The sequence below is a fragment of the Aotus nancymaae genome, unplaced genomic scaffold, assembly GCF_030222135.1.
Source record: "Aotus nancymaae isolate 86718 unplaced genomic scaffold, 86718_ANA_hifiasm-v0.15.2.pri h1tg000008l, whole genome shotgun sequence".
Taxonomy (NCBI): domain Eukaryota; kingdom Metazoa; phylum Chordata; class Mammalia; order Primates; family Aotidae; genus Aotus; species Aotus nancymaae.
The window spans coordinates 26,609,562-26,633,047 of record NW_026988419.1 but is presented as its reverse complement, the minus strand read 5'-3'; the positions used below and the strand labels follow the sequence as shown (position 1 = coordinate 26,633,047).

The following is a 23,486-nucleotide window of genomic DNA, read 5'->3' as shown; positions in this document are numbered from 1 at the left end:
CAATGACACCCTAAGATGTGTTTTTAGGCATGACTTGGTATTCTCATTTTCTTCTCTGACTCAAAATAATTCTGTCAGCTCTGCTGAAGAGGTTTATCATATGAAAAGCTGGAGGTGAGGCTACCTCCTAAATTCAGTTATCTGGGATGGTTTGTGGGGAATAATAGGTCTGTAATTTAAATCAGTCAGCAAACTATCCCAATTCACCATGTCTGTCCCCAACTCCAGGGACATTTGCAAGGCACTCACCCCTTGGAAACAGCTGCGGGTGGCACTTTCCACAGAGCACACAGCACGACTCTCTCCCACGACAGTTGGGATCTGCAAGAGACAACCTCATCTCAGCAGTTAGAAAGTGGAGAAATATGTGGCCTCCGGGAGCAGCAGGCCCAAGAACTGGTGCCCACAGCCGTGCAGTCACAAGAGTCTGGCATCTGAGACCAGGTGAACTGTCTCAATCCAAGAGAACAAAAGCAATGTGTGGGTTTTGTACAATGTTTGCATTAAGACAATGAATAAGCAAGTGGGAAAAAGAGGAGAGAAGAGGGTAAAGGAAGGAAGTCTGCCAATGGGGTGATAAACTGCTTCCTTCTGTTGTACCTCTTGTGATACCAAATTATTTTAACCTTCATTTAAGCCTTTGTTCACCTGTGAAATGCATATCATAATAATACTGTCTTAAAGTTTAGAGTTTTAAAGTATACATACTTCTTTTTTTTACTTTAAGTCCTGGGATACATGTGCAGAACGTGCAGGTTTGTTACATAGGCATACATGTGCCATGGTGGTTTGCTGCATCTATCAACCTGTCATCTAGGTTTTAAGCCCTGCATGCATTCGGTACTTGTCCTAATGCTCTCCCTTCTCTTGCCCCCCACCCCCCAACAGGCCCCAGTGTATGACATTCCCCTCCCTGTGTCCATGTGTTCTCATTGTTCAGCTCCCACTTATGAGTGAGAACATGTGGTGTTTGGTTTTTTGTTCCTGTGTTAGTTTGCTGAGAATGATGGCTTCCAGCTTCATCCATGTCACTGCAAAGGACATGAACTCATTCTTTTTTACAGCTGCATAGTATTCCATGGTGTATTTGTGCTACATTTTCTTTATCCAGTCTATCACTGATGGGCATTTGGGTTGGTTCCAAGTCTTTGCTATTGTATATATACATATTTCATAAGACTAGTCAAGTACAGTAGTGAGAAGTGGGAAAGAGTAGATCCAGGAGTTCAATCTGTAACTGACTGTAAACCATCTATTGAGATAACTCACTACCTTTGGACAAGCCTAGAGTAGCTTTGAGAAGAACCTTTCCAAACACTTTCATATCATATCATTTTAAGAAATGCCCATCTCTGAGGTAGGTGGTAATCACTACCCTTCTTTAAAGCAAGGGATGAAAGGAAAGGAAATCAGTCTGTCAAAGAGACATCTGCACTCTCATGTTCACTGCAGCACTCTTCATAGCAGCCAGGTTTCTGGAACAATCTAAGTGTTCATTGACAGATGAATGGAATAAAAAAATGTGGCATGTAATATACAATGGAATAGTACTCAGCCTTAGGAAAGAAGGGAATCCTGTCATTTGCAACACCATGAATAAACCTGGAGGACAATATGCTAAATGAAATAAGCCAGGTGCAGAAAGACAAATACTGCACAATCACACTTACATGTGGAATCTAAAAACATTGAATTCATAGAAACAGAGAGAAGAATAGTGGATGCCAGGGGCTGAGGATAAAGATAAAGGAGAAGATGTTGATTAAAGGGTAGAAACTTTGATAAGATGAATAATTCGGACTGGGCGCAATGGCTTATGCCTGTAATCCCAGCACTTTGGGAGGCCGAGGCGGGTGGATCACAAGGTCAAGAGATCAAGACCATCCTGGCCAACATGGTGAAACCCTGTCTCTGCTAAAAATACAAAATTAGCTGGGCATGGTGGCATATGTCTGTAGTCCCAGCTACTTGGGAGGCTGAGGCAGGAGAATCACTTGAACCCGAGAGGCAGAGGTTGCAGTGAGTTGAGATTACGCCACTGCACTCCAGCCTGGCTGTAGAGCAAGGCTTCATCTTAAAAAAAAAAAAAAGATGAATAAATTCTGTGGATGTAATTGCAGCACGGCAACTAGTAATAGCACTGTATTGTTTACCTGAAAATAGATACAAGAGCAGATTTGAAGTGTCCTCAAACCTCCCATCCCACAAGATAGTAATGATGGTGGTGACAGATGGGTTAATTCACTTGACTGTGGTAGTCACTACACAGTGTATATGTATCTCAAAACATCAAGTTGTATACCTTGAATACACACAGTTTCTGATTATCAATTAAATATTTTTCAAAAATAAATAAAGCAAGGAGTAATTGAGATTTGATATTTTGCTCAAGGTCAAAAAAGCAATTTAGCAGCATAATTGGGGTCTCACTCCAGGACTCTTACTCTTTCTTGAGGAGTTTTCATAAAGCTTTGTCACAGCCAACCTTACATATATTCCAACGGCTCAATCTGTGCCACCACACTCAGTGGTTTCCACCTTTCTACCACAGTCACCATAAGGCGTTCAATTAAGGCACTAAGAACCTTTTGTGACTGCCAAGATGGCCAGGGACTTGGCTCTGACATCATCTATATGCACAGATACATGTACCTGTCACCTCCATTTATTCCCATTTGGTCACGAGTCCTAATTTCACATCTGATGTCTTCTACAGCACAGGCTGTCAGCAGGCAATGCCTGCAAGCTCAGAAGTAATCTCAGAGACCCTCCTGCTGAGTCCATCAACTCGAATAAACATTCTTCTAATCAGGAAAGTGGCACTCAGAACCTCTTTGCTGACAATTAGCCAGGCAGAAGTCAACAAACATTTGCGTAATAGTGACAAGATGGCTTGTACTTTAAATTGATAATCCTGTCACCAGTCAAATGTAAGTAACTACTTCCTATGTTATTTAGCCTTTGTCTGAAAACATAACTCATTACCCATCGTTTGGCTTGTGAGTGCTGATGAATTAACTGAACCACTTATTTAGACTGTGTTGCTGATTCAACATTCACCCTCCTCTGATGTCCTTGAGCCCTGGGAAAGGAGTTTTACTTCATTTGTAAAATAAGATGGGTGGATAACGTAGAATGACTCTCACCAGCTCTGTGATTCTAACCTAGTACAAAGAAAATTCACTTCTGTAGTGGGTTTCAACCTACATTTTTGCCTGTAAGGGTGTGCATAAAAATTTTGCAGATGAATGTCCCGAATGACTAATTTCTTGCAGGTGTTCTAGGAAGAATTAAACATGGCTAGATGGCACACCACACAGGCAGACACCACTTGAAATGATAATTATGATGCTTAGGGGAGGATTTGAATCATGTGGTGAGGCCTGGAATTTTCTCTGGGACTCCATTTCTGAGTTCATAATAGCAGTCAATGGGATGATAATTTCTGTGCAAATCTCTGCCTTCCTAAGACCTTCTCAGGAGCATACTAACACCTGGGGTGCAGGTAGGGGCGAAATGTTCCCTGTCCTAGAGATTTTTATTATCTTCCTCCTTATCCCTCCCCACTCCCATCATGACTATCTTCAGTTCAGAATCCTTGGTCCAGACCCAGGAGAAAAATGACAAAGTTCCTAGGTCTTTACAGTACAAAACATCTACTTGGGGATTTTGTAGGAGCTGGAAGAATGGAGACATCCCTGAAAACAAGGGTAAGGGTATAATAGGACAACAGCACCTGCACACAAGACAATCCAGAGCCTATTTAATCCATTTGCAGAAGTTCTTGCTTGGTTACATCAATTTATGTCATTTTAACATTAAAAAAAACTTTAAGGAGGTTAAAGTCCCTTGCCTAGTAAGAATAAAAACAAAATCAAATTAACACGTTCTTAAAGCACAGGAAATGATTTGAGTACTCAGCATGGCACTCCATCTATGCATTCTTTAAATATTTTTTGGAGGTCTTTTAGTATCAGGCACTGTTCAAGGCACTGGAGACATAAAGATGAAATAGTCCAGTGGGGAAGCATCTGCTGCAATTTGACAAGTGCTGCAACAAAGTTATGCATGGGGAGTCAAAGAAGCTTTGAGCAAGGAGGTGACAGATGATAGTCATCTTGAAAGATGAGTAGTGTTTGTCAAGTGAAAGGATAGGCGATGGCCTTGTAGATAGATGGAAATGCAGAAGTCAGGCATGGAGAACTCAGGGCATGTCGGGCACAGTATTTTAATATGTAGCAGTGAAAAATGTATAAGGAGTGTAAGGAAAAATTATACACTTTGGAATAAGCAAAAGAGACCACTGGATACGTTTTCATTGGTGATTATCTGTACCTATAGAGAAATACATCATCGTCTTTGCTAGGCTGTTTTACAACTCTATAGAGAGTAGAGTTAACAGGTAGTAAACTTACAGCAATGCAAATAATTCTTATCTATAGGCTCCATTAACTTTAGCCTCATGAGTGTGAGTATAACTCATAACCTACTACAACCTTATGATCACAAGTTAAATTATACTCAAGTAACAGCAGTGGCTATGGAGGAGGGAGCTTGCATGGAGATCGATATAAAGGTAAAATTGACACTGGAGACATCAGATTCTTTAATAATAAATGTGGCTAAATAACTGAAACAAAAGTACAGTTCTTAAGTATTAGGGCTTTACCTGCTGTAGATCTGTTAGTAGTTTTCTCAAAACCCTTCGAGTCATGCGTGCCCCAGAATCATAACCTCCCCTGCTATTTTCCACATAGAGCTGAAAAAGAGCTAGACATGTAGGAGGAAAGATCTTTAAATTGAATACTTGCAATGTATCAATGTAGCTTTGAAGTAACAGTCTCTTTGTGGCTACGAAGGGAAAGAGAAAGGAAAGTTACGTTCTTGATTATTGGCTCGCTATTTTGAAGGCCTTCCAAACTATGTTTTTTATAATAACCACAATTTGATAACTAATGAAAATCCATTCACATTTCGACCCCTTGATCATTCAGTGCATCTATGATGAAGATCATGAGGTTGGTAAAAGGAAATGTGAGAATCCTCCCAGTCTTCAAACCAATAATAATTACGGGTGTCTAGATAATCCCTAAACAAATAAATATCAAGAACAACCAAGAAACAATTAGGAAGTGTAAATTTCAAAAAACTTCCAAATTCTTCAAATCTTAAATATTTTTCTTCAATAAACACACAAGTCATGCTGAGTACATGCTGAAGAAGAAGGCCTTGTGGCGGGGATATAGGATAACAGGTTGGGGATTTGGGGCTCACTGCACTTTAGGACACGTGTAGTCCTCTGTGTGTTACCTCGGTATTTTGTAAGAGGGCTGTCTCCTGAGAGGGTTATTAGGGCAGCGGCCGCTGGCATAAGCTGGAGAAAACCTGTTTCTGTGCTGCATGGTGACAAAATACAGAGACAAGAATGAAAAGGTCAGCGTTACCTTTGGTGTCATGGATTATAAAAACCATAACTATTAATGGGCATTGCTGATATGGTGTTATAAGTTCTAGCTTTTCATGGCCTCTTATCCCACACCTAGAATTTAGCAGAACAAATAAATGGTGAATTAACATATTTCACCAGTCATTTATTTGTTCATGCAGTCATTTCAAAATTTGTATTGGATGCCTCCTCTGTGCTAAGCCTTGTACCAGGCACCAGGGATGTAGGGGTATACCCTGTCTTCATGGAGCAGGTAGCATCACTTCCTCAGGCCTCAGTTGCCTGGAAACCAATCACCAGAGACAAGGGAGGACCAAAAGGCAGCAAAGGAACAAATATTTATGCAAAAGAAAAATCTAATTCACAGGCTCTCAGAGCCTAATCATCCTTGCCCACTTGCTGTCTAGTTTACAAACCTACTAAACAATTCATCGAAGGCAGGGAGATTGTTGGAGACAGGCACAGATAATAGAAATGACAATCAGGCTGGACGTCGTAGCTCATGCCTAAAATCTCAGCACTTTGGGAAGCTGAGGAGGGCAGATCACTTGAGGTCAAGAGATCAAGACCATCCTGGCCAACACAGTGAAACCGCTGTCTCTACTAAAAATACAAAAATTCACAGGTCTGGTTGCATGTGCCTATAATCCCAGCTACTCGGGAGGCTGAGGCAGGAGAATTGCTTGAACCCAGGAGGCAGAGGTTGCAGAGTGCCGAAATCACAGCCACTGCACTCCAGCCTGGCAGCAGAGCAAGATAACATCTCAAAAAAAAAGAGAGAAAAGAAAAGAAATGACAGTTAAAAGCTTAATGTTTAAGGAAGCTGAAATGAAAAAATAGCTTGAGAATGGGTTTATATATTGTTTGGGCAGTTAAAAAAAATTAAAAAGAAAACTAGAAAAGAAAATAACCACCAGGAATTTGCCCAGTGGTTAAAATGGGGCTTGCCTCTGGGAGGCAGGCTGATGGGTAACAATGTATTTCTTTTTCTTTACTTTTTTCCTCTACTTTTCCAAATGTTTTGAATTCACTATGATTTTTGAAAAGTTAATTCTAAAGGAAGAAGTCTACTGAGTTGAGAATATGTAAGGTAAACCAAATTGAGGAGGGAGCAGAGGAATTGAAACCTTACAGTTTAAAAAACAAACCCACCCCTACCACACACTAGCAGAACTATTGACTTGAGAGTATATGTAATTGGCCCTTTGACATAGTCTAAACTGGTTTATAGGTTACCCATCCATGCACAGGATTTTCAACCTTATTCTAGCTAAAAAAAAGAGAAAGAAAGAAAAAATTGATAATCATTTACAAAGAAATGAGCAAAGAAGCTAGCAGTAACAAGAGCAGAGTGTCGTTTTTCACATATATATATATAGAATTGTAAACGCCCTAGCAAGAGGTGTGTATGCTTCTCTAGAGCAGGAATGAATTTGTATAAAGGAAAGAATAATGTGGCATTTCCCCCCTCTTTTTGCTATCCATGGTCATTTATATTCATAAAACTGAATAGGCATTTACTCCTGTGTTCCACTCCTGAGGAATAAATTTGTGAAAAACAAACAAAGGCTTCTTATATATCAAACCTCAAGCAAATATTAGACAGCACCAAATGGTAAATGACCACTGGCCACTAACATTGCCTTTGAGGTCACAGAGCGACGTCCACACCCTCACCTGTTGTACATTGTCGTGAGAAGGCTCAGAGTGAGTTCCGAAGCTCTGGGATGTACCTGTCCGGGGTTTTCCTCCCTGGCCCTCTGAAACAGCTCTTGGAGTGCCTGAGAAAGCTGCTGCAGAGAAAGGGAACACTTGCGAGCTTCCCAGAAACTTGGACTCAGTAGGACCTGCTGAATCAGGGAGCTGTCAATCAAGTCCACTGTAGGAAGCAAATGAAGAATTGAGCCTTATTTTCTGATGGGAACAAAAGGCTTCAAATGAAGCAAATGTCATTTAGTGTTTTATAATTAAGACTGCCTTTTTATAGTAGTTATTTTCTTTTACAGGGAATGAAGTATGACCATTATTTGGACATATATTCCTTGTATATAATTCAGGCGTTACTATTCTAGCGATTCATTTGATTTTGGAAAAGTGCATCTGTTAGTAAAGCATAGTTACAACATTATTACCAGAACAGTTTCTAAGATTTGTTTTATAGAAAGAAGTTAAAAAGGGAAGTGAGAAACGAAAAATAAGCTTTCCAAGAAAGTTATGACACTGTGGTGAAAAGTTGGGGAAAACATTTTTATACTCTTCATTAAGTGGATTGAATACATTTACCTTTCATGTTCAAATATAGTTTTTCTTGTCTGCAGCTTCAGAAGCAATATGGTGTGTTAAAAAGCAATTGCCATAGTTAAATAAAAAACAGTGATCTTTGTAAAAGAGCAGTTACTCTTCTATAAAGATCTTTAGGCTAAAGAGTCGGAGAATTCAGCAACTCAGTTATATCACTTTTTAAAAGCTTTGTCCCATCAGTATTACTATCTAGAGAGGACACTTAATAAAACTAGAGCTGCTTACAAAAAATAATGCTTTATTTCTTAAACTGAATAGTTTTTAACCACCTTCTCCTAAAATTTTTACAAGGCAATGAATAGAAACAAGAATGTAATAGAGCTAACCCCATAGCTTCTTGCAGAGAGAGGATGACAGACAAAATTAATAAACAGCCACTTGCACCATCTGAGAGGTGAGGATGTCAAGAGCGCCAAGAGCTCCTGGCATTTAAAACTCTTCAGCCTGTGAAACCATAAAACCCTGGGTTTCTCTCTACTTCATAAATCAACCTCAGATAAGAAATCTAGCAAGTATAATAAAAATTTTTATTTGTTCTCTGATATTGCTTTTAAGGGGAGAGTCTAAGGAACAGAGGAGCAAGTTTCAGGGATGTGACTTAAATAAGAACCTGGCTGCAGATGGTGAAGGCTGTAAACTCTTTTATCGTTAAAACCTGTCACCTCAGCCACACGTTCTGAACACAGGCTGATTTCATCTCCTGCTGAGAGTCTATATTACACCAAACCAGATAATAGTGGTGTCCATTAATCTCACCACAAGATTTGTACAGCGATGTGTTCCAGATCTTGCTATTTGGAGCTTATGTTATGCTTTATCTCAGTGTTTGGGACTTTTCTGTTTTTAAATTTTTGTTTGGTTATCTTTTCTCGGTAACATTTTTCAACCATGGATTTTGTGTATTGTTAATGTTTCCCATGAGTATTATTTATATTCACTGTTCCTGATGCCAGAGATAACAAAAAGTTCAAAAATGTGCATCCTCAAATTACACTCTGGTACATACTCAGGCGTTCATGATGGGGACATGTGAAAAATTGCTGCTAACTTTCTTTAATGGGAGAAATTCCAGGAAAATAGCATCATTGGGAGTAAATTTTTAGCCTTTCACTTGTTCCTGGAATAATAAATAATACAATACTCATACGTGAGTTTATCTAGAGAAGTAAGCTACATAAAATTGTTTTTAAAACCAAAAATTTATTTTTCAAAGCAACCTGATACAGAAACATGGTATAAGACTGGGTGTGGTGGCTGACACCTGTAATCCTGTCACTTTGGGAGGCCAAAGTGGGTGGATCGGTTGAGCTCAGGAGTTCAAGAACAGCCTCAGCAACATGGCAAAACCCTATCTCTACTAAAAATACAAAAAATTTGCAGGGTGTGGTGGCTCGCACCTGTGGTCCCAGCTACTAGGGAGGTTGAGGTGGCAGGATGATTTCAGCCTTCAGTCTGGAAGGCAGATGTTGCAGTGAGCTGAGATCCTACCACTGTACTCCAGCCTGGCTGACAAAGTGAGACCCCAACTCACACACACACACACACACACACACACACACACACACACACACAAAAGGAAACACAGTATGGAAAATAGAGAACGATGGAGTTGTTCCTATTGAGGATATGGTCTTTGAATCTTCCTACCTTGCCTGCACCTCCTCTTCCGACCTGGCTAACTCCTTTGTGCTCTACCTTACATCCACATATAATTTGTGAACCCCAATTTGAAAACCACTGCCCTATATAACTTTTTAGGCAGGAGGAAAAATATTTTAAAATATCAGCCTTCAGTAGAAATGTCATATATATAACATAACTTCTTTTAGATCTGATATGATAAATTTCAGAAATCATTTTACATGAAGTGATTTTTCTTTAATGCAATGAGAAATCAGTAACTTTAGATTTGCTGAATGTCTGGTGTTTTTCATCGCTTGGACCCAGTTTATTTCACCTTGGAAATTTTTCACAGAATAAATGTTTTTACCATATTTTGCCTAGATAACAGTATGAGAAAAGAAAAGAAAACCATACATTCATTCACATATAAATTTAATGCAAAAGGGACAGTTCTCAGGGAATTCTTGAGATAGTTTTAAAATTCATGGTCCATGGGTTATTTATTCATTTGCACCCACTTTTGCATGTTCGTATATAGATCACAGGTACAACTTGAAAACACAAATCTTAGGTGGTAGATGAAATTTTATATTTTTAAACTTAAACCTATGGGTACAGATTTGAAACTACTTTTTTTTTTTGTAATTTTATTTTGTGTCCATATTGGTATCCCGAAAAGAAAACCAAAAACATTTTCTAGAAGAAACCAAGTGGAAAAAATATTTAAAAAATTAAAAATCCACAATTATTTTCTATCACTCATCAGAAAACTACACATGGTTTGAATGCACATGATGTCTTTCTATCCCTCCATCTTCTCTGTCACGAATGAGCTAAATGCACAAGTCCAGACTTCCAGAATCCAGCAGTCAGCTGCATGGAGGAGTATTTGTTTTCTCTATGAATTTTACATCACACATCAAGCTCAGATTATTTCAAATATTTCAGGAGAGCCTATACTTACATTGGCACAGAGTTTGCACTGATCGTAATTTGAAGGCTGTTCTATAAATGGAATTCTCAATACTATTAAGAGCATCTGTAAAGAAAACATAAAATATTATGAATAAAGTACTGTCTCATTATATAAATCCCACATCCTGGAAGGAAATCCTAGGGATCATGTAACCTTACTTTATTTTGCAGGTGAGGAAATTAAGGTTTGGAGTTCCTTTTTTCTTTCTGTAAATAAATAATAATAGACTTAGATTATTCTAGGGCTACAGGTAAACCGAGTTCACCTTCTCAGTCCACCAAAAAGTGGGGAATACTCCATCTGTCAACTTTTTATATAAAATGTCAATGGCCTTTGAAATAAACAGGATTTAAAAAAACTATGTAGAATATAAATTCATGTTTGCAAATACATTCTAGTTATATGTGGACACATCTATTTATGCATAAATGAAAAAGACCACAAAGCTATCCATCTACTTTTACATTTAGTCAGTATTTATTGAGCCCTTACTGTATGGCCCTGGCATGATTCTAGGCCTCTTGAAGTATAGCATTCAACTAAACAGATGAAGATGGCTTCACTCTCGTGAAGCTTAACTTCTAGTACCATCTACCAAATTGTTAACAGTGAATATCTTTGGGTGCTTGAATTATTAGTGTTCATGGTTATTTTCTCTCTACTCAATATTACCTAAGTTTTCTATAAAAAGTATATGTTATTTTTATAATCGGAAAAATAGTTACTAATATACCTTCTTTTGAGAATTACCACCACCAATAGCAGCACAACAGTAGCGAGCATTCCTGAACCCTTCTAGGCAGTAAGTGTGTGTTTGCCCATTTCACAGTGCAGAGGAGAGGAGCGCACTCTGGAGCCAGCCATACTTTGTTCTATTCCTTTTTCCTTAAAACTAGTTACATTTGATCTTCAGTTTCTTCATCAAGATAAATGGGAATTATAATACATTCCTCAAAGGGTATTTGCATATTTTAAATAAGAAAATGTAGGCAATATATTTCCTAAATTATCTTACTTCCCTTAAGGACCCATGATTTTAATTTTTTTCCATTGATCCTCCAAATTTGATTTTTTTTTAATTTAAGAGAATATAACAACATTACAACAGAGCTTTTCATTGCTTAAGACTGAAATGATCAGTCTTCATATCTAGAAAAAACAAAAACTACAGAGTAGATCTCCCCATTTAGTCATATTATCTTTAATACTATTCAATAAAGCTATATAAGATCATACACATTAATAGCTTAGTTTGTTTTAGGCAGTTAAAATGACCTGTTCTAACCTATTATTATTGGTATAAACCAGTGGACCTTAAAGTATGGCTCCTGGACCAGCAGTAGCAGCAACATCGCCTGGGAACTTGGGAGAAAAACCATTTCTAACAAAACTGTAAGAAGTCTTCGATGCTAGGATCTTGGGGTGAGAATCTAGGGGGCAACCTGAGTCTTAGCAGGCCCAGGGGTAAATCTGATGCAAAGGAAAGTTTGAAAACTACAGATATAAAGGGAATTTATTGCTTCTGCTTTTTATGACTAGTTTGATTATTGGAGGTCTTTGTGACAGCAGTTTCAGTGGAGTCATGGGGGGGTCAAGATCAAATTGCAGAGGAGTGAGCACTGAGTATAAGGTGAGGAGAAACATAAAACCAGACAACTTTTTCAAGATCTTTAATGTGAAGGGAAGACAAGAGAGCCACAGCTAGAACAACACATAAAATCAAAATTGGTTTTCAAAGGCAGGAGTGATTCCAGAATCCACCCAGCATCCATTTTTCTTTCTTCAGGTGAACCACCCCCCCTAATCTGAGTCCATGAAATTCCAGTAGTGTCAACTGCAACTCTCCCACTTCCATGGAGGCAAGTGGCCCAGGCCCAGCCAATCAGTGAGAGCGCCGTCACACTCTCCAGAGGTGGGCATATACCAAAGTCAGGCAAGTATGTGCCAATGAAACTGGGTTCAAGGACTCTTGGTTCAAGTTATCAGGGAAGCAGACTTGTTTTTCTGGACTTGAATTTGGAATTGTAGATTGGAGCAGCAATCACTCTCTTGTCAGGTTGTGTAGCTTGAGAATGAAATCAATGCACAAGGGTGAGCAGAGATAAACTTAGGGATGGAGAGAAATCACTTCCTAGTGACAATGTCCCAGCCCAGGAAAGCTTGTCCTGCCTAGGGTTATTTGATTTATTTTCATTTGTTTTAATTGACAAATATTGCATATATTTATCGTGTACAACAAGCTTTAAAATATATATGACTCGTGGAATGGCTACATCGAACTAATTAACATATACATTATCTCACATTTATTTTTGGTGGTAAGAATACTTAAAATCTATTCTCAGCAATTTTCAAGATATAATACATTGTTATTAACTATAGTCACCATGCTGTACAGTAGATCTCTTGATTGAGTAATTAATTTTATAAGGTAACACAGCCTTTTTGAGGTAAGTTTTCTGCCACAATCACTGTAATATGGCTAACTGCTCCCATTGCTGCGGTAGAGAGAGGGAGGAAAATGTACAGGTGAAGGAATTAGCTTTGGTAAGAAGCCATCTCTTATTCCCTGAGAGGAGGCATAAAAGGAGATGATGATAGGGCTGGGGAAATGGCCTGAGAGCTTCCGTTTTCTTTGTAAAGTTGAGGGCATGTTCATGCACTTAGAGTTAGGAGGAGGTGGTGGAGTAGAAAACTTGAGGAATGGTGAAGATCTGGACTGGTTTTAGTGAAGAGTGAAAGAGGAAACCAGTCACAAACTTTGGAAAAGAACTGCCAAGCCACGGTGCATCTCCAGTATTTCCCGTGATAACGAATTCCAATTAAATAGAGTTTACACTCAGAACCGCTCATTCTGAGGCAAGGATTTCACACACAAGCAAGCTCTGAGGCCAAGACTTACTCGTATTTATGAGGCCCAGAGGAAGAAGCCTTGAGGAAAATGGAGCAACTTTCAAATGTAATGTCAGCTTATTCACATAAAACTCAGGCAATGAGGAGTTAGGCTGTGCTGGGGAGTTTTGCGACTAGAAACACAGCCAGGTCTCCAGCCTTGGAACAGGCCCTGAGCAAAAATGAAACAAGCAACTGCTTGGTGTATTTCTTTGATTCAAACATATGTGGCAAGACAATTTGCTGGTGACATTCAATTTTGTCTTGTTCTTGCAGCAAGGGGAGAATTTAAAGAATGGAAAGGCAATGTGCCTGTGTCCATCCTGTAAGTCTAAGCTGTTTTCACTCCTTTGGGAGATCTCACAGTGTCTTTGTGTTTAAGGGCCACTGTTGAAATCAACTCAACTCAGGCCTTTTTATGAAAGTATGGACAGGCCCATGAAAGAATTAATCTGGAATTTTCCTGAAGGTGGGGAGAGGCAGATGCCTAGATGGGAAGTTAGGAGATGTCTTACTGGGAGGTGTTTCCAGGGCTGCCCTTCCTAGCAGACCCCTGAGTGGAGGAATGGCTGCATGGTATAGCCATGGAGATCAGCCACAGGTGTGACAAGGACTTCTGTGTCCAGTCTTGACATGGAGTCTCATGTCTTCAAGTGGAACCCAAAGCCAGAAGCAGAGAGCATCACAAGTGGCAGTCACAGTGGACTTCAGTCAGGAACTTGACCAGAGGTTCAAGGTAGCAGCCTTAGAGCTTTCTGTTTGTCTCCCAAGGATGGTTCCCTCCCAAACTTAACTCAGCCTAAATTCCGTATCAAGGTACAGTGACTTGATTTTGATATGGGAAATGATGTTTCTTGCCCTTGAGTGTTGTGGGGTAAAGTCCTAGCTGTTACACATAAGGTACTGAGTACTAAGCACTGTGTGGAGCCACAGAGGGGGTTACGGCGCTGAACCAGGACAGAGCCATCCCGAAGGAGTATGAGCATGCTACAGGCCTCTCTCTGAATGTATACTGATCAACAATCAGCATATGATCATGATTTGATTTAAAAATGTTTAGTTTTCAGACAAGACGCCAATGTTAGAGAATGGGAGATGTCAGAAACACCTCTGTCCTATGTCTGGAGAAAGGAAACAAATAGAGAGTAGGCATAGTAGGGTGGAAATAATTTGCAACAGTTTAATGCCCAAAATTTCTTTCCTCTGGAAATTGGCCAGTGTTTGTGCCCTGGTTCGTCTCAGATTCACCAAGCAGATACAGAGAATCAGCAAACAAGGGGCCTCTGCAAGCTCCCAGATGCTGCTGTTGGTGGAGGAGTGACTCTGTAGCTGCTCTACCATCTGGCCATCACTCTCCTGTCAAGTTCTGCTTTGCAGCGTCATCTGATGAAGCTATACAGCATAACATGGCAAGCTGTGATACAGTGCAATGTGGAAAATGAATGAGCAGCCCAGGTGATCCAACACCAGACCCATTTCCTCAAAGCTAATTTTTACACTTTTTTTCTGATGATGAAAAAAAAAAAAACAATCAAGAGAGGAAGAAATTACCAAATGTATCATGCCCAAAGCTACGAACAATGTAGTTTTAGAAGCTTAAAGAAATAGTAACAGAAACTACATGTGTTCTTGTTCATGGAAGCAATATGATTGAGAAATATATTTTGATCAGGATTCTTAGTTTTGCTTAGCTACATCAATATATTTGTTTTCCACAGATACTAAGGTGGATGTAATACAATTCTTTCAAATGTCCATCATCTAGTTTGATGATCCAAAATAGATGCTTTAGGCCAGTGGTCCTCAGAGTGTGGTCCGAGGGAGCAGCATCAGATCACCTGGGAACCTGTTAGAAATGCACATTCCAGACTCTTCTCCAGACCCACTGAATCACAAACTTAGCAGCAAATTAACAAACCTTCTGGGTGATTCTGATGCATGTGAATTTTGAGACACACTGCTTTAGAAAAAGAAAATTGCGAGTTGAATGGACTCTCTACTGCTTTGCGTAAAGTGTATTAATATGAGAGTCCATATTTGGAAAACCCAAAGGTACTGGAATCATTTATAATGTTGTTTTAGATAAATAACTAGGGATCGTATACAATTTCGTATCAAACAAGTAAGATAACAATATAGATTCTGGTTAGCGGAATAAAGCTGCAAATAGATCCAGCAATAGAAATGCCACATATCAGTTTTCGGTCTAACTTGGCATTCAGTGATGTTAGAGAAAAGGGAACTAGTTTCTCCATATCCATTTATCAAATTTTCATATGGTGACAGCTGTGAGACCTTTCTCCCAACTTTGGAACCACACAGTACTGTGAAGTTACCCATGACATTAAAATATATATGATCATGTCATTTTAATAGTAAACTATGAATATAAATAAAACTAAAATAGTAGTTTTTGTATATTTGAATAGCAATTAAAATGCAATTATGTTGACATCAAGACTTTCGTTAGATTATTTTTGGTGCTTTCGAGACAATAGACCAAATACTCTTCACTACAGGGTGGCTTTCTGTTTAGAAAAGAGAGAAAGCCACTTTAATAAAATAACTTTCTTTTTCAGCCAGAAAATTGCCAAATGTTTACTCTTTTTCAAATCAGAGGTCTGAAAATATAACATCTGTGTCTAATTTTTCTGTTTGCAAACTATACTCAGAAACCTGACAATAATACTCACCTTGTTTATCTGGATCCATTTCACAAATTTCCTGGAATGACAGATGGCAAGTGGGTCCCTGTAACTAGAAATGAACCAGTATTTTAAGCAGAAGGTTTTGCAGCAGAGGAATGAGGCCAGGGGAACAAAAAGGCAACCAAACAAATCATTGCAGAAAAAGTCACCTGTGGAAAGTGACTGCAAGGTGTTCAGGGAGGCTGAAATATCTTGGAAGGAAAAAAAAACAGAGAAATGTAGAGGTAGAGGCTCCCGATACTGGCCACGCTTCTCAGAAAACTGAGAACAGCTCCTGAAACTAATACTGTGATGACTTAGAGCCTTTGAGGCATTATAATTTTAAGAGTGGACTGTATTCTTACTTTAAGACGATATCAATTTACTTGAATTTTAAGAACAAACTTTGAAGCTCTCAATACTTAAATTTTTAATGACACTATGCTAAATAATTCTACATATTAAATTTCTAACGAAAGCTATCAATTTGTCACATATATGCGTATGTATATGTATAAATAGGATTCTGTTAATAGTTTATTTTTAAAAGAGTAGTCAATTAGCTACCTTTGTTAATTGTTTCTTGTTGCAACTATTGTTCAAACAACACACAAACACACATACACGAGGGGTTTGTGGAAAATGTATATTATGAAGAAACTAGGCAAGGATTTCAAAAATTTTTTTGTACTGAAATAAACTCACACTAACATGTTGAAGCATGTCTGAACAGGATTCAGTTTGAAGCAGTAAGCAGGATATCAGTTTGAAAATAGCCATTAGAGCAACATGAATTCTACTAAAATGGAAGCAAGAGCAAACATCAAACGTATGGTGAAGCGTTGGTAGAAGAATAGTGAAATCATTGATGCTTTTCAAAAAGTTTACGGGGACAATGCCCCAAATAAATCAGTAGTTTACACCAAGGAATACTATGCAGCTATATAAAGAACAAGATCATGTCCTTTGCAGGGACATGGGTGGAGCTGGAAGGCCTTATCCTCAGCAAACTAATGCAGGAACATAAAACAAAGACTGCATGTTTTCACTTATAAGTGGGAGCTGAATAATGAGAACACATGGACACAGGGAGGGGAACAACACATAATGGGGTCTGTTAGGGGTGCAGGAAGAGGGAGAGCATCAGGATAAATAGCTAATGCATGCAGGGTTTAACACCCAGGTGATGGGCTGATAGGTGCAGCAAACCACCATGGCACATGTTTACCTGTGTCAAAAGCCTGCACATCCTACACATGTATCCCAGTACTTAAAGTAAAATTAAAAAAAGAAAGAAAAAAGCAATCAGTAGTTTACAGAGGTATAACACATTTTGAGAAGGGATGAAATGATATGGAAGATAAAGCCCATAGCAACAGATTAACCACATTAATTTTCAAGGAAAAAAATGAGCTTTTTTTTTCTTTAAAAAAAGTGAATGCTGTAATTGAAGAGGAAAAACAATTAATAGAAGAAACAATAGCTCAATTGATTGACCTTACACAATTCTAACTGAAAAATTGAAGTTATGCTAGCTTTACACTGGAAGCGTGCCAAAACCATTGCACGTAGATTAGCTACAGACGAGCAGAGTCAATGGAAATTTTAAACATGTGGGACCAAGATTCTGAAGCCTTTCTTTGAAGAATTGTATCAATAGAAGAAACATGGCTAAGCCTAAGTAGGCTTAGAAGGGTCCAGCCTCCTGAACGGTCAACAGGACAGCTGAAGATATAATCCATCTGCCTCCACGCCAGGTCCTTACCTTTCTTAGTTTCTCTGGAGAAGCATTCTAGTCGAACCTCCATATAAATGACTCAGCAGTAGTGGAAGACAGAAGCTGAGTAAAATCAGGTTTCCGGTTGTAGCATTCCTATGCAGAGTTGATTTCTTGTTCTGGCTGTCCAGCAATTGCATGCAAAACAGTAATATTTGCGAGTGCAGTGTTTTCAGGGCTGACAGAAGCGCATTCATTAATAATAAAGATCCTGAATATTTAAGGCTACTCCCACATCTCTTGTTTCCAAGGGCCATTTTCATATCAGTTTCATGTGTGGAGAGGCAGGTAAAACTTCTGGGTGCTATTGAGAGCAGGGCATTCCACAGAGAGCAGCAAGCAGTCAGAAGGGCTCCATGTCCCACATAACTGCCACCTTCCAAACTAACTCAGGAGTTACCTAAGAGTGGAACTGAAATCATTTTATTAATTGTTTTATAAACACAGAGATGTGGTTACACATTTTTTAAAGGTGTTAAATATAATGCAGGTCTTGGAAAGGATAATAATAATTTGTTATGAATGTACATTTCCTCTTACAGTTTAAGTATAATCTGAAAATGTCTTATTTCTAAAGTTTAGACTAAAAATGAACTTATTCTAATCCAAATAGGATTTTTAAAAGATGATGTCCCATTAACCAAATGTATTACAACTTTACCATTAATGACTTCAAGCTGTTGACAAGGTAGGGCGTTGATATCGTTTGGCTGTGTTCCCACCCAAATCTCACCTTGAATTGTAATAATCCCCACATGTCAAGGGTGGGCCAGGTGGAGATAATTGAATCATGGGCGCTATTTTCCCCATACTGTTCTCATAGTAGTGAATAAGTCTCACGAGATCTGATAGTTTTATAAATGGGAGTTTCCCTGCAGAAGCTCTCTTGCCTGCCATGCTGTAAGACGTGACTTTCCTCTTTCTTTGCCTTCCACCATGATTGTGAGGCCTCTCCGGCCAAGTGGAGCTGTGAGTTCATTAAACTTCTTTCCTTTATGAATTACCCAGTCTGGGGTCTGAGAACAAACTAATATAGGAGTCAATGTTAATATATCTTTCAAAAACATTTGAACTGCAAGCATAGGTGTATTACTTTGTGAGCAGCACCTGGAGAGCTGAAATGTCTGAGTGTTCAGGTCCCAAAAGTTATAATTAAAACAACCCTGATAAGTGATCACAGATTCACTCTAGAATGTCCCATAATAAAATCAGCTTTGAAAAGTGAGTATGATATCCAATAATCGCTAATTTATTCTTTTTTTTGAAACATATTAGTATCATACTATTGGTTTCTTAAAAATGGAAACTTGAGACATTTAAAAAAATAAAAATTGATAAGTAATGGGGCAAGAATGAAATCAAGTAAAGGAGAAAATAATCTATCATGTGTCTTTGTCTAGACAAATGACTGATTTTCTGTGAACAGATAAGACAAAAATCTAGGAATAAAGTAAGTCTATCTCACATGAAATCTATATCTGTTTGAGTGCTGCAGACTCAAAGCTGAAATTGCATTTAGAAGTTTTATATTACATTATATCTGCATCATGACACATCACAGTGTCTGAGGTATCAAAGGAGGTTTGAACATTTTTCTGAGTGCTGACATTTTTAGATTTCAGCAGACATCTCTGGCATTGACTAATTCTGTGGAACAAGGATCGTGGTGCCAAAAAAAAAAAAATTGCCTGAAGTTTCAGTCAAAGTAACATAACTAAATAGACAAATGGTTAAGTACCTAAGAATGAACCAGGGTATGTTGGAAAGTAATCTAAGCAAACGGGCAATTGATAGTCCTGAGCTCTTAGCATGGCTGGATTTCAGACAGGCTTAGAGAAAAGATCTGAGAACGGTTTTGGTTTCACTTACTTCTGTCAACTGGAACTTTGTAGTTACCATTGCAGTCCCCTGGCTCAAGTTCACATAGACCTGGTCATATTAAGACTTTTCCTTTTCTTCCCGTAAAATTTTTTTGGGTTATAAATCAAAACCAGTTTTTTTCTTCCTATAAATGTTTTAGGTTATAAATCAAATTTATGATCTTACACGATCATAAGTAACTGATGAAGTGGCATTCTTTGCTAGCAAGGCCGTAGTTTCTGTATATCATAATTGGTAATTGACTCTGTCTTTATCTTGAGCAAGCAGTAGGAAGAGGGTACAATCTTTCCGCAAAATCACAATTTGCCCTGGTTGGGACATAAATGTTTCACACCAGCCAGAAGCTGGGTGTCCACTCCTTCTTGTGTATAGGCACTGTTTCTGTTCACTCTCTCTCTCTGATGGCTCCTTACACATACATTTGAAGACTATAACTCCCAAGAAAGAAAGAGGATTTACATGTATTTACATATATGATGAATAATCTCAGAGAAAAAATTAAGTTACTAAAGTTGACTCAAGAAAAAAATAGAAAACCTGTATCAAGGAAGATAGAACAAATGAACTTAAAATATTACATTCTGAGCTCAGATCATGTTATGGGTCAAGGCTTTGAAGCTTTAAAAACACAAAAGATTTTTATACTTTGAAAATGGTTAGAAGACCTAGAAGGTTACCAAATTTATTTTATGAAGCCAGCAAAACACTGAATGCCAAAAATGACAAAGCAATAATAGTATCTTTCTCTGTATCCCACACATACTCTCACATAAAAATATATGAGCTGGTATAATCTGTAAATATCAGTGAGAAAATCCTAAAGAAAGAATCTAGAAACCACATATTAAAAGAATAATTTACCATAATTGAGTAGGTTTTATTCTAGAGCTACAAAGATGCTTGGTATTTGGAATTGATAATATAACTATTAATAGATCCAGTAAGTGAAATCAAGTGATAATTTCAGTAGGTGTTACAAAGACATTTAATATTATTATTAACTATTTAAATTAACAAAAATGGTATATGCTTATTGTGTGTATGATGATTTATTTATTTATTTATTTAGAGAGGGTCTTGTTCTCTCGCCCAGACTGGAGTATAGTGGCGTGATTATAGCTCATTGCAGCCTCAAACTCTTGGGCTTAAGGGGTCTTCTTGCCTCAGCCTCCCAAGTAGCTAGGACTACAGGTGCCTGCCACATGTCTGGCTATTTTTTTATTTTTTATTTTTGTGGAGGCACAGTCTTCCTATGTTGTCCAGGCTGGTCTTGAACTCCTGGCCTCAAGCAATCCTCAGTCCTCATCCTCCCAAGTTGCTGGGATTACAAGTGTGAGCCACTGTGCCCAATGGGATATTCTGAAATATATATACATTATGGGATGACTAAATTCATCTAATTAGCATGTATTACCTCACATACTCATTTTTGGGATGAGAACACTTAAAATTTACTCTCTTAGCAATTTCCAAGAATATATACATTGTCATAAACTATAGTTGCCATTTTATACAATAGATCTCTCCAAGTTATTCCTCATGTCCTACAGAAATTTTTGTATCCTTTGACCAATATCTTCCTAACCACCCTCCTCTCTCAGCCCCTGGTAACCATCAATCTAGTGTCTACTTTTACGAGTTCAACTTTTTTAAGATTCCACATATAAGTGAGATCATGCAAATATTTGTCTTTTTGTATATGGCTTATTTTACTTAATGTAATGTCCTCTAGGTTCATCCATGTTGTTGCAAATGACAGAATTTTTTTTTAAACACCTACTAGTATTCCATTGTGTATATACACCATATTTCCTTTACCCATTCATCTTTTGATGGGCACTGAGGTTTACTCCAATCTTGGCTATTGTGAATAGTGCTGCAGTAACATGAAGGACAGATATCTCTGATACAATGATTTATTTCCTTTGGATATATAACCAGTAGTGGGATTGCTGGTTCATGATAATTCTATTTTTAATTTTTTGAGGAAACTCCATATTGTTTTTCATAATGGCTGAATTAATTTACATTCTCACCAATAGCACAAAAGGATTCCCTTTACTCCAGCACCTCACCAACACTTGTTATCTTTTGTCTTTTTGGTAACAGCGATTCTAACAGGTCTGAGGTGATATCTCATTGTGGTATTAATTTCCATATCCCTGGGGATTGGTGATAGTGAACATTTTTTTCATAAACCTGATGGCTATTTGTTGTCTTCTTTTGAGAAATGTTGATTCAGGTCTTTTGCCCATTTTAAAATCAGATTATTTGTTTTCTTGCTATTTAGTTGTGTGCATGTCTTATATGTTTTGAATATTCACCCCTTATTTGCATGGTTTGCAAATGTTTTCTCCCATTCCATAGATTATCTCTTCATTCTCTTGATTGTTTCCTTTGCTATGCAGAAGCATTTTAGTTGAGGTAATCTCATTTGCCTATCCCTGCTTTTGTTTCCTGTGCTTTTGGGGTCCGATCCAAAAAGTCATTGCCTAGACTGATGTCATGGAGATTTCACTTTACCTTTTCCCCATTGTTTTACATCTTCTATTTCTTATTTCATGACTTTTGCCACAGTTTGCAGAACAGGTTGAACACATAAAAATTATAAAAACAATCCAGTCGGAAAATATTAAAAAAGATTTAACTCATAATTTGAGAGAAATTTTTAAATATTTAGGTAGAAAGCTACCAATATTAGGTAGAATGCTATGATTTCATGGCTGAGGCTTCTAAAACTGTACATCAAATTCATCAATGACTTCCATATTGCTAAGTCCAAAGTACATCTTTCTACCTTTATCTTAGCTTTTTCTTACTAAACTTTATTTTGCAATTTCAAAATACATAAAAGGTGGAAGAATAGTATATTAAAAAAAAGCCTCTCATATACTCTTCCTCCAGAATCACTAATTGTTACTGTAAAAATATTCATACAAATACATACATATTATGATTTTATTCTGAACCATTTAAGAGTAACTTATTGACGTTTCGCCTTGTTACTCTTAAATACTTCAGCCTGTATTTTTTAAAAGATTATTCCCTTACATAGCTACTATATAATATTTTAAATAAATAAATTTACATTAATAAAATGCTATTATCTAACAGATAGTATTTAAATTTTGCAAATAGTGTCCTTTATAGGATTTTATTTCTTGATCCAAGATCTAATTCAGCATCACACATTGCCTTTAGTTGTCATATTTCTTTAGTACCCTGTAATTTGGAACACTTCCTCAGCCTGTTCTTATTTATCGTGACATTGATATTTTTGAATAGTATAGGTCAATTATTTTGTAGGAAGTTTCTCAAATTCAGTTTGTATGTTGTTTCCCCAAGATGATTTTTCAATGTATACATTTCCGGGGAGCAAGGATACTAGAAGAAATTCTTTGTCCTTCTTAGTGTATCACATGAGGAGGTTCATTGCTATGGGGATGCCAATGTTTATCATGTGATGTTACCTATGTATACTTAATTAAGGTGGTGTCCCTTAAAGCTGATGTCTGTGTCCTTCCTTTAAACATGTCCTATCCGATTTTTTTTTTTTTTTTTTTGCATTTTCTCATTTTCTGGGTCAATAAGATACTGCAGATTTATCATATGTGTTCCCTGCCCCAATGCTAGAACCAATCATTTATTCAAGGAAGGTTGGTTTCTTTTAGTAGAGAATGGTTTTAGAACTCAAAATTTAGGTGCTAAATGTGTTCACTGCTATGGGGATGCCACTGTTTTCTAGGCCTTTTCATAAATTTATCATGATACCTTCAATTCCAATCTAGCCATCTAAAACCACAAGGTTCTTCCTTTCCTTCCCTCATCCCATACCTGTTTTACCCTTCTCTAATCTTGATTATCCTGGCTTCCAAAAACATTGTTATATTTGTTCATTTGCTC

The 23,486-nt window shown here is 37.8% G+C and overlaps 1 protein-coding gene across 1 annotated transcript in view; it reads right to left on the bottom strand.

Annotated features, from left to right (window-relative positions):
• DYTN (dystrotelin) overlaps positions 1-17,727 on the bottom strand; it is a 64,536-nt gene extending 46,809 nt beyond the window's left edge. Inside the window, exons 1-7 of the mRNA XM_012446251.2 lie at positions 17,691-17,727; positions 15,932-15,995; positions 10,335-10,409; positions 7,124-7,325; positions 5,311-5,396; positions 4,670-4,770; positions 250-321 (exon numbers count right to left, since the gene is read on the bottom strand). Coding sequence (XP_012301674.2) covers positions 250-321; positions 4,670-4,770; positions 5,311-5,396; positions 7,124-7,325; positions 10,335-10,409; positions 15,932-15,950 — 555 coding nt within the window. The 5' untranslated portion in view covers positions 15,951-15,995; positions 17,691-17,727. The remainder of the gene's footprint in view (positions 1-249; positions 322-4,669; positions 4,771-5,310; positions 5,397-7,123; positions 7,326-10,334; positions 10,410-15,931; positions 15,996-17,690) is intronic.
• Positions 17,728-23,486: the final 5,759 nt, after the last annotated feature.